Below are 18,839 nucleotides of genomic sequence, written 5' to 3'. Positions count from 1 at the left end.
ACGGCTCTCACAGGGCCTCTCCTAAGCTCCAAGGGAGAACTGGTGTCCCACACCATCAGGGCACTCAACGATCCAGGGACCCTGAATCCCCCTGGCCTGGTCCCTCCCTACCTCTCTGCCCCTCCAGGGGCCTCCACAATTGCCCCCATGTTCCTACTACTCCACTCTCTCCACTGGCCCCTCGTGACCACCCACCCCTATGAGTGGTCCTTGGGAAGCCACCCCCAGGGAAGCTACCTCATCCCTCCAGCACCTGCAAAGAGGGTGCACATCCAGCTTCCTCCCTGCCTCCCCCAAAGCTGGAGCCCTCCTTCCAGCATCCTCCACCTCCCACGTCTTTCATGTGGGGACCATGAGGGACAACGGGAACGCGACAGGAGGCTCAGGCCCTAGCACCTCACTTTCCAGGGACACTTCTTCCAGCTCCCAAGGGGCCAGGTGGTGTGCAGATCCTGCTGCCCACTGTCCGCCCAGAGACCACGGCGCCACTACGACTAACTGGCACTTCATTAAATGCCAAATTAAGCATCAGTTCAGAGCCTCCTGCAAGCCTGGGACAGAGCTGCCTCTTCTGTTAGATTGCAGTAATTCTCAGACAGCCCTTCTCCGTGCCCCCAGCCCAGTTCCTGGCCTGGAGAACTGCAAACCCAGGAGATGGCCATCTGAAGGGGCACTGCCATGGAACCCCCTCCCAGCTGGTGAGCTCCTATGCATCTCTTAAGCACTGGCATGAAGTTCCCCTCTCAAGAGAAATCATCTCTGGCCCACCCACACAGTGGCCCTCAGTGCCCAAGGTGTATGGTGACTTTGTAGTGAGTACCTACTATGTGCCAAGTATAGACTTGGTGCCTAACAGGCATAATTCCAGATCCCCACCAAAGCCCTTGAGGCAGGTCCTGCTTTATAGATGGGGAAACAGAGGCATAGAGAGATTCAGTAGCTTCCCCAAGATCACACAGCCATGGTCGCACCTGAGGCTCTTGGCTCATGATGGGGAGGACAGGACTAGTCCCCAGGGCCCAGTACTGACTAAGGCATAGAGCAGGCATACAATAAATGCTGAACGGACTGTGATGAGGCTGGGTCCTCCTTGCATCCCCTGGGTTAGAGCACAAGGAGCAGGCTGCTGCCTGCTTCACACTGCCATCACCAAGCCCCTGCTGTGTACACAGCCCTGGGCTGGGGGCTGGAAGGAAGACGTGGTTGAGATGGGGGCCCCAAACAAGAGCAGGAGTCCTAGTAGGGCCCTGACTGTGGAATCTGGAGGTCCAGGAGCAGCCCAGGGCTCCCCTATGGTCTAGCTGTATAGACTCCACTGGGCTCCCCTCCAGTGCTGGCAGCCCCCCTACCATACCCCTCTTTGAGTTAAGCATGGCCCCTGCTGGGCTCTTCTTCAAAGCAGTTATGGGGGTCAGGCAGGAGGTGCTCCCAGCCCCTTCCTTAGCACCTGAGAAGATTCTCCGAGCCCAGTGCCAAGAGGCTGGGGCTGCAGAGGCTCTGGGTCCTGGGGCTGCTTCCCCAGGATGTGTGCCCAGGGTGGGGCCCCAGTGACCTCCTTCTGTAGGGAGCCAGGGCACCAGGTGCCATGTTGGCTACCTCAGTCATGCCATCTGGAAAATGGGCAGGAACAACCTTTTCCTGGAGAGATGAGCTGCCGGGGCCCTGGTGCGCCACCCCAGCCCCGCTCAGCCCTGATATGGGCCAGGTCTGAGAGGAGACAAGCTGTGATCTTAGGACCCTGGCACATCCCACCCAGCTAGGCCTTATCACCGCAGCCAATGTCCCAGGCATCCCACTTTGCCATCCCTGGCATGGGCTGCAGTGGCCTTAGAGGGTTCCTGGGCAAAGGTGAGAGGCCACCTGGAAAGTGAACACGTCCCAGAAACCAACCAGGGGCGAGGTATGTGGCATGTCCATTTTTACACTAAAAACCTAGATTGATCCATTTTCACATTTCCTCCTCTTGCCCCTTCTCACCATTTAATCACCATTTAGTTGATTAAACCCAGCCGCCATGCAGCACTGGGGCAGGCCTGGCCCCCAACAATCATGGAGTCAGACTGCAGGCCCCTAGGGACTGACATGAGCAAGAGGACCCGGGAGCGTGCGGTTTCTGAGGCCAGCCTGTCCTCCCTGTCCAGGGACAGCTGCAGCGCCACCCACCCTTGGGATGCCACTGCTGGTGCGGAAACCCAGGCAGGGCCCTTTCCACCCAGTTCCTGATTTTCAGAAGAGGGGAGAATGTGGGCTCCAGGGGCAGAGGGACTTAGGTTAAGGCCCAATCTGGTACTGCCTTGCTGGGTGACCTTAAGCAAATCACCTCTGTCGGCCTTGAGGACAAATGAATGCCCTGAACACCTAGGGTTGTTAAAATGGTATTCCTACTGCAGGTGGGGGTATAAACTGGCTCAGCCTTTCTGGAAGGCAGTTGAGCTCAAGGTGTAAAACTATGGCCACACTATCACCCCAATATGTCATTCTAAGAAGCAGTCTTCAGAGAATCATCAAGGATATGCATAGTGCCCTGGCTATATCAAAATGCAAGAAAGAGGAAGTACTCAGTACGTCCAGCAACAGGGGGTGGGTTCTGCGCGCCGTGGTATGTGATGAGCCCCTCATAGCTGTTAAAGCCAAAGCTAAAGAGGAATATGCAAGGGCATGGACACACTCTCAATGTGTGAATTTTTTTTAAAAAAGGTAATGAAACAGTAGAGGCAGGGGCACCCCCAAGCCTGGCTTACCGTGGGGTTTGGTGAGGCCTCACACCGGGACTGGTTGGAGACACAGGAGTGCTGCTGGGTGCACCAGAAACAGGGCCACTGTGCCGACAGGCAACTGGTGCAGCTGGAAGACAGGGGGGACCTCAACTCCTGGTTCCCCACCCCTCACTTCGTCCCTGTTCCAGGAACTGGAACCCAGAAGGCAGATCCCAGCACAGGGAAAGGTCTTTCTCACGTTGGAGCTGCCTGGGAGGGATTGGGTCTTTAAGGTAGTGAGCTGCCTGCTATAAGAGGTATACAAAGAGGAGTTAAAAGAGACGGGGCCTTCAGGAGACTAAACTGAGTATAATCAAAGTACTTTGCCCCGTCCGGCCTGGCTCTCTGCAGAGGCCGGGCATCAGGCAGTATGCATTTATTGTGGAATGAATAAATGTGCTGGTGAATGAACAACCGAGAGGCCTGTCTACCTCTACGATGCTACGATTTTTCTTCCCAGGGCCCCCTGAGAGCAAAGACCCTTCCTAGGGACGAGTTCCTCCCTCCACCACTTGGAGGCAAGCCCTCCACGCCACTCACGCTGTGTGGGGGTACACTTGTGCAATTCGGCTGCAGTCGTAGATGGTGAAATTGGCCCTGACGATGCTCCGCCCATTGACCCTCACAGACATCTCGACAGTCATGTGGTCTGGAACGGATGGGGAAGCCAGGGAGAAGGCATGGGAGCAGGGGATTGCCACCAACATCAGAGACTGTGGCCTCAGGGCCCCTACCATCCCCATGCCCGAAAGTCCACCATTCTGCCCCTCCGGGGCTGTGCCAACAGCCCAGTGTGCTTACCCTGGTTGGGGGGGAAGGGCGGGAACTGGTCCCTCGGCAGGAGGTTGCAGTAGGCGATCTGGTGACCAAAGGCAGGGCCCGGGACCCGAGCCACGGTGCGGATATTGTTCCCATAGTCACAGGCCATCTCCATGGTGCTGAGGCTGGGCAGGCTGCCCGAGACCTGCAGGATCATGCCCTGGGGACAAGGAGCCCTCAGCTCTGGGGGCCTGGGCTACGCCCCTCACAGTCAGTCCCAGGGCTGTGCACCGACCCAACGATGACGTCTGGCCCTGCCTGAATGTCCCCTGGGGGAAGGGGTGGTGATACCCTGGACTCAGGGCTAGAAGGCTATGCCCTACATGTGACCCTCTGAGCCTCAGTTTCCCCAGCTGCAAAATGAAACCTCTTACAGTGGTCAAGAAGGCTCTGCATGATCTGGCCCCTGTGACCTCTGACCCCATCCCCTAATACTCTCCAAAACAGGTGATCTTGTTCCCGCTTCAGGCCCTTTGCATTGGCAGTTCCCTCTGCCCGAGGGGACCTGGCCTGAGATGTCCGCACCCACAACCTGCTCCCCACCCCTGTTCCGCTTTCATTTTCTCCACAGTACTTAGCATCACCTTCAGGTTTTATCTGGCCTATTCTCTTCCCCCACGAGCCTGGGGCCAGGGGTCTGTCCTGATCACTGATGTGTCCCCAGGGTCTAGAGCTGTGCTTGGCACATAGTAGGTACTCAATAATATTTGTCCAAGGAATGAATGACTGAATGAATGAGGGAAGAACTCTGTGATGTGTGATTAACACCGGGGTCGGGCAGAGAAACCTCAGATGCTAAGCAGCTACAGGCCGGGGCTGGGCTGTCAGAACCCCCCAGGGTGAGAGAGGAGGACCCCCATCCTCAGAGAAGTCACTGAGAGCTGGCTGCATGGGGCCCAGGCCTGTCTGACCCTCAGCTCCCATCCCTTGCCAGGGCCCAGAATCCCCCACCACCAAGGCTGCCTGCCAGAGCCCTCCTGACACAAGCCAGGGGGAGCCCCAGTCCCCTGCGTTACAGGTTTATCTGTTTCTGAGATGAGAAATTGCAGTCTGGCACCTGGTGGTCCCTCCTCCCTTCCCTGTGCTGGGAAAAGGTGGGTGGGACTCACTGTCCTCCCATCCTCCAACTTGTCCCCTCCCTCCTGGGTCTCTGGAAGCTGCCTGAGTTTAGATTCCAGTGCTACCACTCCCTAGCTGTGTGACCTGCCGCAAGTTGTTTTACCCTCGGTACCTCAGTTTCCCCACCTGTAAAATGGGGATATTAAAAGTATCTGCTTCACAGGGTGTGTGAGGCCTAACAGAGCAGGACGTCACGCACAGAGCACGTGCCTGTCACCTACTAGGTGCTCAGGAAAGCCCAGCCTTTGTCACTGTTCTCACTATTTGTCTTCAGGTCCTTGGGGCACCATGGGTGGGAGTCTCCACCTCTCGGGGTCTGGGTGTTGGGTGAAGAGAGGCTCCCCTCTATGTCCTGAGCTGGGTCTTGCCTCCTCAGGGACTCACTGGGTACTCCTGGTGCATGTCGATCTCAGCGGGCAGGACAGTCATGGCAGGACAGCGGCCGGGACCCTCGCTGGCACTGGTCCAGAAATGCTGCTGGCTGGAGTTGGCGCAGTCCTGCTGCAAGGTGCACCTGGGGTGGCATCACAGGGTCAGGACCCAGCTTGGCTCCTCCCACCCCCACAGCCCTCCTGGCCCAGCCGCTGCTGGTCTCCAGCCTCACCGTGACTCCAGGGCGCACCAGCCGCAGTAGGCATCTGCCGCACCCACGCAGTCCCCGCAGGTGGAGTGCACATCGCAGGCAGCGACCTTCACCTTGGCTATCTGGGGGCAGAGGTGGGGACCCAGCTCAATGGGACTGCCAGCCTCTCTCTTGGGGAGGTGGTATGGTCAGTATGGCAAGGGCCATGAGAAGCTAGGGAAACTGAGGCTCAATACCTTAATGGGGGAACATGGGAGACAAGATTTCCCTGCAGAGGCGGGATCCATGCTGGGAGATGGAGGGCAAAGTGGAGGCAGCAGATAAGGGTGATGGAGCGAGGAGGGTGCTCCTGGCAGAGGAACAGCATGTGCAAAGGCCAGGCAAGCAAGAGGGCTTGCTGGCGCTGGGATGGTGTTGGGCTGGGGCTCTGGCCTCACCTGGTGGGATGTCATCAGATAGAGGTAACCGGAGTCTGCTGGGTCAAACTGCATGACATGGTGCACGGGCTCCCCGTAGGCCACGGTCACCACCCGCCTGCTCACCACCTGCATGTTTTCGTTCAGGCTGATCTGCGGGGGTGGTGGGCATCAGGGTGCTGGAGCCCATAGAAGGGGGAGGCCAAACCAGGGGACAACCTGAGCCAGGTCTGGGGGCTCTGCCTCCCCATCCTGTCTTGGACCCTTCAGGAGGGGTGGAAATCACAGGCATGCAGGGAAGGGCGCTGGGCCCAGCCTCAATGCTTCTGCCTCTGCTGTGCCCCCCCAGGAGCTTCCTCTGGGTTCTTCTCCAACGTATTCCGCCCTGTGAATGTGTGCGGGCTTTGCAGTTTACAAGACGTGCTCTGGGAGGCTGTCAGGCACCATGACTAGGGCAGGGGCTTGGGTTTGGATTCTGGCTTTGACACTGATGAGCTCCACAATGTGTAAGTAATACAAGTTGCCTCCCCTCTCTGAGCCTGTTTGCTGAGCTAATGGGGCAGGCGAGCCATGAGCATTAAATAAGACAGGCCAGGCTGGCGGGGTCAGGGAAGCTACTAGGCTGACATCTCATTCCTCCCCCCATGACCATTTCACAGAGGAGGAATCTGAGTCTGGGAGTGGCCGAAGGAATTGGCAAGAGGCACAAAGTGAAGAGATCTCAAGGCTACAATGCAAACCAGGCCCGCCTGACCCCACAGCCCAAGGCTTAAGGCTGGGGGTGTGGAACCAAGGTGCAGGGAGGAGGAAGTCCAGGACTACTTGGGGCCTAGAAGCTCTCTGGCTCTGAGGGACCCTCTGCGTGTCCTCCTGACCACGATGCCCGTCAGAGCCCCACCAAATTCTGCTCTTTCTTGCCTGGCCTCCCCGCCGTTCCCAGCGTGCTGCCCTGTCTGGGCCCTGCCAGCCCCGGGCTGGGCATCTAGAGGTGGGGCCAGTGATCTGGATGCCTCCCAGGCCAGTTCCTTCCCTAGCCTTCCTCCTGGGGCTCCCAAGCCCTTCATGACTCCCTTCTGCTTATGGAATGAACCTGTTCTGGCACTTGAGGCCCTGGTGATCTAACCCAGACAACCTCAGGCTCACCTCTACCCCTCGACCCTGCTCACACATTCCAGCCTCCAGGCCTTTGCCTGTGCTGTGCTCTCCTCTGGAGTATTTCTTCCCTTCCCCTTCTAGCAATGCACACATGAGGCCCAGAAGCCTCTACACACCAAGTCAAAATTACCTTCTCCCCAGGCTTCCACAGGCTTTGTCCCAGCCTGAGACACCCCTGTCCCAGGCAGGCTCTAGGTGGAGCCTTGCAGGGGCTCCCTACCTCCAGGCGTCCAGTGACCACTCAGTTCATTTCCCTCCTTCAATTGTTTATTGAGCACCTACTGTACCCCAGGGCCTGTATTGGTTGTGGTGATTTAAGGCCCGAGCAGGGCAGGGTTGGCCGGAGACAGAGGCCACACTGTGCAGGGTGGTAGGTGAGGGGCTCCGGGCCGTGGCGCCATGTAGGCTGTGGGCCAGCTCCTACTGTGTGACTCTGGGGCAGTCATTTCCCCTCTCAGAGCCTCAACGTCCTCATCTATGGCATGGGAATCATGCCTCTGCCTCCCTAGTGGGGGTATGAGAATTAAGTAAGATGATGCCCTTTAGGCTCTGGGTAAAGCAGCCTCGTTGGTGTCAGGGGGTGGAGGAGGGGCCTGGCTCATGTTCCCAAGCCAGGGCACCAAGGCTCGGAGGGGAGAAGCGACTGCCCCCAGGTCACAAAGCTGGAAGCGGTGGAGCCAGACTCCAAATGCGAGTATCTGACCCCCAACCCCAAGCCCCATTAGCCACTGCCTCCACCATCAGGGGACCCTCAATGGGGGGCCCAAAGGCTGAGGACGCACCCAAGCCCTACCTCCTTGCTCTCCCCTACTGTGGCGGTGGGGTCCTGGGACTCCACTCCCCATGTCCACGCAGCCCACAACGTCTGCCCAGGCAGTGGGTGGGGGGACTTGGATGATCAGATCTGAGCAGTTAGGCCAGCCCTGGTGCATGAATGGAGTGGTGGTGCTTAGCTGAGTCTCCTGACAGGGAGCAGGAGAGGAGGCTGGGTTGGGGGCAGGTCCAGGGCTGCACCTGGGGGTCTGGCCCAGGACCCACCATGTCCATCCTGCCCCAGAGCCGGGAAACTGGATTCTGGGCATCTCCTCCCAGTTCCAGGAATCTCAGGGCCACGGGCTGGGGTACAGTTAACTCCAGCCAATCACCCTGGGATGGGGTGGCCGGCAGGGCTGGGGAGGAGAAATGAATGCATGTCCCTGCTTACCAGGCTGGGGCCTTACCCTGCCAAAGCCTACAACAGCTTAGAGCCCTTAACAGACAGGGAAACTGAGGCCTGGAGAGAGAATATGTGTTGCCCAAGGTCAAAGGGCCAGCAAATGGCAGAGCCCAGACATTTGAACACAGACTCATCCACCTTCAAAGCCCCAGTCCTACAGCCTCCGAGAGAGGGCTCTCTCTGAGCCCTGGTTTCCCTCCCTGTACAGAAGCCACCTATATTATGAGCGGTAGTGGCAAAAACAAACTTGCAAAATACTTTACAAACTGTAAAGTGCTAGGCGAATGGGAGAAAACAGGCTCGACCTGTAGCAGCCCTGAGTATAGACTGAGCCCCCTCAGCCCACCCCCAGGGGAGCCTCCCATCCCCACCCCTCTCCCCACCCCCACCCTGTGCCTACCTTGAGGAGCCGCCCATTGACCGTGCCCAGGAAGACCGCCGTGTAGTTGTCGATGCTGGCCACGGCCACGGAGGTGAGGCCCAGGGCACGGAACATGGGCGTAGCCTCCAGGGGCTGCAGGATGGACAGTGGGTGCTGCAGGTGAGGGGCTCCACAGTCCAGGTGCTCTGGATGGAGCTGGAAGAGGAACGGCACGTCAGAGCCGGCCTCCAGAACCTCTCCAGCTCCCCGCCCGCACAGCAGGCCCCGGCATGAGAGCCTTCAAGTCTTGTTCCTACTTTCTATCCCTGGTGCTGGGCTGAGGTCCAAACCAAATGAGATCCCATCCCCAAGCCCAGGTCCAGCCCTGACCTCATGCTGGTTAAAGAGATGCCCCAGGGAGACGATGTTCAAGGTACGAGGGAACCAGCAGTCAAGCGAACAGGTCAGGTTTGATTTTAAAGAGTCTAGGGAGGCCAGCCAGGGTGAGAGCTACACCTCCATGCCCTGGCTGGGCACAGCTGGGAAGAGCAGAGGGGTCCACACCAGATCACTGGAGGCCACCGTCAGCCTCAGCTTACCCACTGACACCCAAGAGGTGTCCCTCTTGCCTCGGCTGTTTTCCTACAGCCCCAGTTGGCTCTGTGTCTCCATAGCAACCACAGACTTTCCTCCTGCCAGGTGTCTGCTCCGACCCCAGGACCACTACCCCAAAGCCCCAGCAGCTTGCACGACTCCAGGTGGAGGCCTCCCTAAACTGCAGCCCTTCCTTCCCTCCCCAAGCACCCATCCCCTCATCAGCCCACATTACAGGGGGGGTGCAAATAGGTGTGTCAGAATACACAGTCCTAGTCAACATGGGCCCAGTGTCACCCATGCCCTCCAGCAGCAAATCGGCTGCAGCTCACAGGGCAGCTGTGAGAGGTGACCCCACGTCCGGGCCCTCCCCTGAACTTGCTCCTACATTCCCTCCCTTCTACTGGGTCTTGGTATGTTCAAAGGTTCCTGGTACAATTTGTACAAAAATAGAAAACAGCCCTCTAGGAAGTGACCCTGAGACAATAAGTGTGCAAATCCAAAAAGACGCAGGCACAAGGGTGGTGCAGAGGAGTGAAAAGGGGACACAGACATGTCGGATGGGACTGAGCACGTCCATCATGGCTTGTCATCCATGAGAGCAGCCCCCACCCTGCAGTGACACCATAAGCCCATGCCGACTACAAGAAAAGTCGCAGGATGTCATGAGCCCAAACTGGTGCATAAACAGTAAAGTAATACTCACGACAGTAAACATAATAACAGCCCACATTTACTGGGAATTAACACTGTACCAGGCCAGTACACTGACTCCCAGAACCCTGGCAGTCCTGGGGGCCCCATCTCACAGATGGGGAAACTGAGGCTCAGAGAGGAAGATGGCTAACTGCAATGTCATGCCCCCAGGACTGACCCAGGCAGCAGACTTGAGCCCACGCCTCAGCTGCATTTGGAAATCCGAGGCTCTGAGTAGGACTCAAGGTCACCAGAATGCAGCATCGGAACCATCTTTAAGGCAAAGCTTGAGAGAGATTTTTCTTTTTAAATTCCTTGTCTATGCTTTTTGCAAGCTTAAACCACTGATGATGTGCCTGCCTGGTTTTTGCACGAAGGCTCAGCTAGTTTTCAAAAGAAAGCAACAAATAGTGGGTACTTCTGTCCTTGGGCAAATAAACATAGTTGCGGCCGGATGGGCTTCTAGGCTGGGGCTATTTCCAGCACGTCCCTGGGGGCCAAGCCCAGAGCCCAGAGGTGGGATGGGCTGGGGATAGCCTGGACCAACATACAGGAAGGAATGGTCTTCCAAAGGGTGGCGGGTGGTGACCTGGGCAAGGCACTTCACCTCTGAGCCTCAGTCTACTCAACTATAAAATGGATACATCCACAGCATCTGCCACTTAGAGGCTGGGATGAATATTTTATTTTTTATTTTTTGTTTGAGATGGAGTCTTGCTCTGTAGCCCAGGCTGGAGTGCAGTGGCATGATCTCGGCTCACTGCAACCTCTGCCTCCCAGGTCCCGGTTCAAGCAATTCTCCTACCTCAGCCTCCCAAGTAGCTGAGATTACAGGCACGAGCCACCATGCCCAGCTACTTTTCGTATTTTTTGGTAGAGACAGGGTTTCACCATGTTGGCCAGTCTGGTCTTGAACTCCTGACCTCGTGATCCACCTGCCTTGGTCTTCCAAAGTGCTGGAGAATCCTTCGTTTTAAAGTGTTCATGCAGTACATAGCCCGAAGTAAGTGCCCAGGAAGTGTTAGCTGATACTATTGCATTTCAGACATGACTGCCGCTTATGTTATTATTATAAAGTAAAAGTTACCCATGTTCAACTGCTGATCACAAAAGAAATAAAATTCAGGGCAAATCATACCTACCTCAAAAGCTTTTGGGCAGCCATCTTCTCACCTGGACAGCCCTCCCGGCCCTCTTCATTTGCCAGGACCACTCTTGCCCGCCACACTGACATTGCCTATTGGGTACCACAGCTGCCAAATGAGCCCTTTAAAAATGCAAAGCAGGTCTCCCCACCACCATTCAAGCCATCCCATGGCTTCCAGGACAATCAGAATAAATCTTGACTCCTACATCCTCCCATGGGTCCCCTGATCTAACTCCATCCCACAGCCCCCTCGCCTCATTTCTGTGCCTCAAATATCACAAGCTCGGTCCTGCCTCAGGACCTATGGCCTGGCGCTCCCTCTGCCTGGGAAGCCATTCCCCAGAGAGCGGCCTCCTCAGCTTCTCCTCTCTCTCAGCACCAGTACTGACCTGCCCGACTCCATCCTGTGTGTATTTGAGTTGGGGACAGCCCTGGAAGGTGGGTGCTGAGCCATCTCCCCAGCTGCCCCAACCAGGCTGGGCCCCACCCCTCAGCAACCCTGCAGCCGCAGGGAAGAGGTGAGGTGGGCCCTTCACCACTCCCAGGGATGCTTTTCCTAGGGGCTAGGTAACTAGGTAACTTTTTTCACTGAATATGAATTACTTGCCTCACTAAAAAATAAGTTGTTTTAAAATTAAAATTGTGACACCCCCCACCCCCCCACCAAGGGAACATAAGCTCTGGAAGGGGAGACCTGGGAGGCCCCAGATGACACCTTCCAGCCAGGGTGGGGTCCTGGGAAAAGGCAGACCAGGCGCCCAGCTTGGGGTGATCTGTGGGCCAGGGCAGCAGGGAGGAGGGGAGCTCACTGGGAGCCTGGCTCCCCACCCCCCTCCTCTCCTGCCGGCCCTGACTTTCACAAGCCATTAATTCTGCACCGAAGGAATTTTCTAAAAAGCCTTTCCCCCAGCTTTTTCTTTCCTTTATCCCAAAAGTAAAATTTAAAAAAAATTTTTAAAGGAGCAGTAAAGGCGTCGGCTGCTCAGAATGATCCGTGCTCCGAGGGGGAAGCTGATTCCCCAGCTGCCAGGGGAAATCACAAGGCAAACCTGCTCAAAAACGGAAGCCCAGCCTGGTGGGAAGTGCCGCCCCTGCTGAGGGAGGGGGCTGCAAGCAGCGGGAGGGGGACAGGGGAGTCGGGGCTGGCCTCAGCTGAACTCAGTCTCCAGGGACAGTTAGCCTCACAGGCCCAAAATACCCCCGACCCCAGCACCGTCCTCGTTCAAGGCTAACGAGCATGAGTCTTTCAAAACTCAAGTTCTCCTGAGAGCACGGAAGGCTTGACTATCTCAGCAGCGCCTTCCGAGCCACAAGGCCATCTTTCTTCCACAGAAAGCTGGTCAGATCCTCCCTACCTACAAGCCAGCTCCCAGCTGTCCTCAGGATCAAGCCCCAGCTCTCCAGCCTTGCATTCAAGGCCTCGTGCCCTGGCTCCTCCAGCTCCTGGGCCTCTGGTCTCGCTCCTCCCTCTGCCCCACCTGCTGCGCCCACCACATCAGCCTCCTCAGGTGCTGAAAAGTGCCCACACCTGAGGCCCGGGGCGCTTGCACCATTGTAAATATTGGCCCCTCAGCAGCCAATGCCCAACCCACGCCTCTGAGCCATTCGTATTCCCCTTGGCACTTCAGCCCCCGTGTCTGGACCCATGCTGTTCCCTCTCCAGGCATGCCCAGACGGCAAGTTTTCAAGATGTGGCTCAGCTCCCCGACTCCTGTGATGATGGCACTGTGCTGGTCACCACTTCCACACTTCCCATGGTAGCAGATGTACGAGACTTTCCAGGGTGGAGGCTGTGCTCTGGAGGGAATGTTTACAAAAGAAAGGAACCTAATTTTGATTAAAGTGTGAATAACTGTATTCAGCTGCTTTCTCTCTTAAGTCGAGTGATTGAGAGCAACTCAGCCATGCTAGGTGCTGGAGAACTGAGGGAAACGTCCAGGTCAAGCGTATGCCTACTCAGCGTGTAGTAACAAAGAGAGGCAGGTGGGTGGGCTTGGTGGCTCACACCTGTAATCCCAGCACTTTGGGAGGCCGAGGCGAGTGGATCATGAGGTCAGGAGTTCAAGACCAGCCTGGCCAAGATGGTGAAACCCAGTCTCTACTAAAAATAGAAAAACTAGCCCGGCATGGGGTCGGGCGCCTGTCATCCCAGTTACCTGGGAGGTTGAGGCAGAGAATTGCTTGAATCTGGGAGGTGGAGGCTGCAGTGAGCCAAGATCGTGGCACTGTACTCCAGCCCAGGTGACAGAGCAAGATTCCATCTCAAAAAAAAAAAGGTAGTGGGGAGGCAGATATTCAGGCCCAGGCAACACTGGCTGCTAGCTTCAGTTCCTCTAAGAGCCTCACTGTATTCCTCTCTCACATGGGATGAGCAACCGCTGCTGATCTCGGCCCTGTTTTGAGGGCAGGATGCCCCCTCCCCCTCCAGCTAGCTCCCTCGTGGGGCCAAAGCTCAGCTCTGCCCACTCTCCCATTAAAACTCTGACATATTGATTTTACTAGCAGCTGTAATTGCGTTGACTTTCTCTCCCCAGGAAGCCAATTGGAAGGAGAGCTTCAAGAGCCCAGCTTCTCAGGCCTCACATCCTGCCACAGGCCCACCACAGGTGGCACCCTGGAAAGGATGCGGCATTAACAGTGGGCGCTGCGGCAGGTTGCACAATCCAGCGGTTCCGTCCCAGGTACAGACTACCCGACTACTGCACCGGCTGTGGAGGCTTTGTGCTTGAGAAGTGAGGGCACCTTCCTGCCTCAAGTGTTTGATTGTTTATGATCCTGGGAAAGTCAGGTTTCCTTGCCGCAGAGCTGAAATTGGCTGCAGAGCTGAAAGCGCATGATCCTTTTGGGGCATTAAGATGGCAGGGTGGGCCAGGCACACCATGCCTCACACCTGTAATCCCAGCGCTTTGGGAGGCAGAGATGGAAGGATTGCCTGAAGCCTGGAGGTCAAGGCTACAGTGAGCTATAATTTCACCACTGCACTCCAGTCTGGGTGACAGAGACCCTGTCTTGAAAAAATTAAAAGACTGCAAGGTGGCCACAGCTCACTACAACCTGGTGGGGGGCTGGGCTGTCTGGACACCCCAACTCCTCCCAAAGCTGGGCTCCTTCCCATTCATCCTTCACAGCAGCCAAAGAGAGCTTTTAAAACTGCAAAGCACTCAATGCAACGTGGGCTCCTGGAAAAGAAAGCAGACGTTCGCCGAGTGAAGTCTGGAGTTTAGTTGGGAGTAAAGAACAAATGTTGGCTTCTTAGTTTTGACAAGTGTACCATGGTAATGGGAAGATGTTAGCAATGGGAGAAACTAGGGGACGGGTATGCAGGAACTGTCTGTGCTATCTTTGTAACTTTCCTGAAAATCTAAAATTATTCCAAAGTAAAAAGTTTATTTTGTAAAAGAAAAAAAAAATGCAAAGCAGGTCACATGCCCTGTGCAGCTCAACACCTCCCCATGGTTCCCTAGTGCTGTCAACACAAACCCAAACTTGGCTCCTGGGCCCTTGAAGCCCCACTCAATCTGGCCCTGACATCTGTGGCCTCTCTCAGCCCCCGGCCCCGCCAACTTCTCCCTTAGCTTGGACAGCGCAGGTAGGGCTAGTCCTCCTGAGCTTCCCTGAGTGGAGCCTATGTGGCAGGGTTCAGTGGTGGCCCACAGAAGCCAGAACTGTGTCCAGTCTCAGTCCAGCAGCCCAGCTGCACGCAGCCAGGCCAGAGTAAGAAGCCACGCTGTGACTCCCAGACCCCAGCTCCTTCCACTTCAGCACGTGCTGCCTCTCAGGACACTGTGCAAGCTGACACCTCCAACTGAGGGTAAACCGAGGCATGGAAAGAGCCACAGGCCCACTGTGTGCCAACCCTGGGAGGGACAGGACAGACTCAGTCCTGGGTGGCCTCTGGCAGCAGCCCCCATGCCAGGGAGGAAACCGCCTGCTGCTGAGAAAGGAAATGCCGGCACCTTCCAGGGGTGACCCAGAGTCTTCCTGGAGGGGCCAGGGGGAGAAAATGGCCAATCAGGCCTAGCACTGTGGTCAGGAGGCCTGGCCTTAGCTACAGAGGAAAAGCAGCCTGGAGGAGCATGTTGGGGAAACCAAGGCACAGAGAGGGGCAGAGGCATCAGACAAATGGCAAAGGACACAGCAGCTCTGGCAGCCCCTTCAGGGAGGCCTGCCTTGGCTTCCCTGATTCCTATGGAGGAGGTGGGTCATCCAGCTCCAGGGCTCTGAGGTCATCCATGCCAGCTGGGCGCCATCTGGAAGGGCTGGAACCAGCCAGCCAGGCTGTCCTGAGGCCCACTACATAGCCTGGCCATGATCTGCCCACCCACCCCAAACAGGCACAGCCTGGAAGGATAAGCCCCAGGCTTAGGTCACAGGCCTGGGTGGATTAAGGACCTACTGTGTGCATACTACAGGTACTGGAGGTGCCTTACAGACCCTGGGGGTGTTGCATGCATGTGCACACACCCACACACACACACACACACACACTTGCTATATACCCATTTTACAGATGAGAAAACTGAGGCTCCTGAAAAGGAGGTCTCACAGCTCTTACCTCTCTTTGGGATGCTCCATCCCCTCTGAACCTCGGCCTCCTCATCTATAAAATGTGACGGAAACTGCACCCACCACCTGGGGCTTATGGAAGGACTGAGCTCACAGGAGCCTTCAATGCTAAGCACTGTAGGTGATCAATAAATGTTCCCAATGAGCTATGCAGGCCATGGAGCAGAAGCTCAGGAGCTCCCGAGGACAGGGACAAGTCACCCCACTGCTTCCTGAAGTCAAAGCATCCGAGGCTGGATCGGCCATGCTGTCCTCACCAAGGATGCGGTGGTGGGAGCTCTGGCCTCGGCCTGCTCTGCCCTGGCGCCTGGGAACCACCGCCACAGTCGCTGACTCAAGCAGCCATTGTTTAGTTAGCTGGACGCGGCCCCCAGACACCCAGCTCCCCCTTCTTGAAGCTGTTTCTCATTCCGGCCCAGCCTGGCCCCATTTCCAGCTCCCCTCCCCCTGAGTCCCAGAGGAGCACAGTGTGGGATGGGCAGCCAGCGACTCTTCCCTGGCCCAAGGAAAAGGCCTCCCTCCCCCCAGCAGGAGGGGCAGAGCGCGAAGCCAGTCCCTCCAAGCCCTGGACAGTTTCCCTCCCAGCTTCCTTCCCTGAAGGGACTCCAGGCCAGGAGCCGAGAAATAGTTGCCTCTCCGGGGAACACTGGCAGTTCTCTGCTGGAGTTGGGGGGACTTGGAGGTTCAATCTCACACCCTCCTCCCCAGCCCCTGGTCTCCTGGGGGTCCAGCCTATATGCCTGGCTGCAGGCTGCGGTCTGCAGCAGAATGCTACTGGCTGGTCCCAGAGTCATTGCGAGATGGCTGTGGACACAGCCTAGAAGAGAGGGCCTCTTGGAGCCTTGCGCAAACATCTCCGCGCTGGATCCCATGTGCTGGGGACACAGAGGTGACAACGGGGCCCTCTCTCCAGAAGCCCACATCCCAGCTCAGGGGCCCAGCCCCAGGATGGGGAGGGACAGCTTTATCATAGTGCAGTAGAGTGACAGTAGCAAGCAGCTGTGTGCAGTCTGCTTTGTGCTGGGCCCTCTCTCTGTATTATGTCATTCAACCTTCAACACACCCTTTAGCTGATGCTACCTTACAGTAAAGGAAACCGAGGCACAGAGAGTTGGAGTGATTTGCCCAAGGGCACATAGCTGGAACAGCCAGATCCAAGCCTCCAGTGCAGGCGGGCCAGTTCCAGATCCCGGCCCTCAACCACAGCCTCCCCACCCGCCGCTCTGCCGGGAGCCACCAACAGTTGCCGGGAAATCAGCCGCCTGGAGCTGGAAAAACCCTGGGTTTTGAGCTGGGGAAACTGAGGCCCATCAAGGTGATGGCCACTTCTAGAGGATTCAGTCATCTCAAATACAGATGGTGGGCAGAGGCTGGAGAAGGGCACAGGCGGGGGAATTTGGCCACTTTCCTGGGCCTGGCTTCCACTCCAAGGCCTCTGCCTGCAGCCCCCCCATTATTTACCGATCAGAGCATAAAGTGCTACGTGATTAACGCCCCACTGGGGCCTCGCTGGGCCTCGTAATGGAGCTGTGAGCTTCCCTCCCGCTCCAGCACATGATTTATCAAGTTTCAGGGTAAAGGATGGTGGACTGGGCGGGGAGGGCCCCGCTGGCGCTGGTCCCCAGATCTTGACTGCATCCAGTATCAGCCGAGGGGGGCGGAGCAGGGGCCCTGCCACCGGATGCCTGTCTGGGCGGCCTGTTTGGTTCAGCCCTGGCCCAAACAGGGCCTTAGGAAAGAAGAAAACGGCTGCACTGTGGTGGGGGCAGCCAGGATCCAAGTCCACGTGGCTGGCACTTGGAGACTTTCTGGGCCTGTCCCCATACGGAACCGGCTGGTTTCCATGGCAATCCCCACATGGCTGTCAGAGCTGGAGAGGCCCTCAGGAGTCACCTGGTCCAGCCACAGTGGGGGCTCCGGGTGAGCACCTCAGACTCCAGATCCTGCCAGCACCTGGCAGGGCCAATGCAGACCAGCAACCACAGGGTCCCTTCCAGAACCAGATCCACCATATCTCTCCGTTCCCCAAAGCCCTGCTGGCTCCCCACAGCCCACAGGACAGCATCCAAGTCCTTAGCCTGCAGGCAAGGCCCGGCACACTCTCAGCTTCCCCTGGCCTGCTACCCAAGCCTCATTCCAACATCTCCCGGCCTTTGCCCTGCTGGGTTTCTGCCTGGAATGCCTTCCCTAGTCCCATCTGTCAAGTGCTGCTCTAACCTCCCCTCCTCCGGGAAGCCCTCCCGCACTCCTCTGATGAGCTGGTCAGCGTGCGGTCCCTGTCTGCTATCATGACCTCCTCCCTCACCATTCTGGGGGCTTCTGGAGAGGGTCCAATTTGTCCCTTTTGGGGGCTGTCCTGTAATAAGCTGAGCTTCCTCCCATACTCACACACTCCAGAGAGCCCCCGCACCTGGAGCCTGGACGGGCATGCAATGTTACTGAGGAGGTGCTGGCCTCTGGTGTGTGAGAGTGGAGACAGCTGCAGGCCTGGTAGCAGGAGTCCACACCGGGGGGTTCATCCCAACCCCAGCCCAGGACCATGCTGGGCACTGGGGCTGGGCAGCTCTGCAGGCCACCCTGAAAGGCCTCACTGCTTCCCGCAGGGGCCCTGGTGGGGGCAGAAGTTCCCTGAGTCTCAGTTTCCTCACCTTTAAAATGGGCCCATTCACCCCTTCCTACACCCTCTGGCTCACACTCCTTCAGTCAAAGTTTTTAGAGGAATGAGGGATCATAGGCGCTGCAGCCAGAAGCCTGCTCCACCTGGAGCACCAGGGTCACACACCACGGTGTGACCTCAGGCAAGTCGCTTAACCCTTCTGGGCTTCTGTTTCCCCTTCCATAGACTGGGGATAACACTCATTTCATTCAGCTTTTGGGGGGATTAAAAGATATGTAAAGTGCTCTGCAAAGGGCCAACACAGAGAAAGCAACAGTGACAGTAATTATGACATGACCAGCAGTCCTGGTGTCAGGGGAAGGCTTCCTCACCACTCCATGGCCCAACTCTGAGAACGGAGGCCCAGGAAGGGGAAGGGACCACTCTCTCCTGGGGCTCCTGCCCTCCCGCTCCTGTCATCCCAGTACATGCCACGTGTCTTTGTTCACGGCAACAACCAGGACATGGAACCCAGCTGGCTTCCTTAGTCTCCACGGAGACCATCAGTCACGGGTGGGTAAAGTGGACTTTGCAGAGGGTGCTTCTGCAGGGGTCGATGCAGAGTGGCCCTTGCTGAATGCCACCAGGCCACCCCAGTCTTCCCTGCGGTGAGACCACTTTACAGATGGGGAAATGGAGGCTCCAAGAAGGGATAGGACTTTCCATAGCTAGGAAGGGTCAGAGGCAGGATTTGAATCTGGGAAGTTGGCCCCAGGATCCCGCACTCACCTAGCGCTATGAGCCTGCCTGGCTTC

General features: G+C 57.0%; 1 protein-coding gene across 4 annotated transcripts in view; it reads right to left on the bottom strand.

Moving 5' to 3' along the window:
- The window catches only part of PLXND1 (plexin D1), a 52,780-nt gene that overhangs the window by 25,852 nt on the left and 8,089 nt on the right, over positions 1 to 18,839 (bottom strand). For 3 of the 4 annotated variants that reach the window (XM_012472877.3, XM_021675843.2, XM_012472886.2), the window contains 7 exons: positions 8,465 to 8,641; positions 5,715 to 5,846; positions 5,299 to 5,399; positions 5,079 to 5,208; positions 3,558 to 3,735; positions 3,297 to 3,405; positions 2,742 to 2,844 (listed from right to left, as the gene is read on the bottom strand). In XM_012472877.3, coding sequence (XP_012328300.2) covers positions 2,742 to 2,844; positions 3,297 to 3,405; positions 3,558 to 3,735; positions 5,079 to 5,208; positions 5,299 to 5,399; positions 5,715 to 5,846; positions 8,465 to 8,641 — 930 coding nt within the window. Of the gene's footprint in view, positions 1 to 2,741; positions 2,845 to 3,296; positions 3,406 to 3,557; positions 3,736 to 5,078; positions 5,209 to 5,298; positions 5,400 to 5,714; positions 5,847 to 8,464; positions 8,642 to 15,417; positions 15,571 to 18,839 lie in introns of those variants that run through there. The other variant, XM_012472891.3, reaches the window with a different exon arrangement.

The sequence above is a fragment of the Aotus nancymaae genome, unplaced genomic scaffold, assembly GCF_030222135.1.
Source record: "Aotus nancymaae isolate 86718 unplaced genomic scaffold, 86718_ANA_hifiasm-v0.15.2.pri h1tg000046l, whole genome shotgun sequence".
Taxonomy (NCBI): domain Eukaryota; kingdom Metazoa; phylum Chordata; class Mammalia; order Primates; family Aotidae; genus Aotus; species Aotus nancymaae.
The sequence above is the reverse complement of the archived record's forward strand: the minus strand, read 5'-3'. Positions and strand labels throughout refer to the sequence as shown.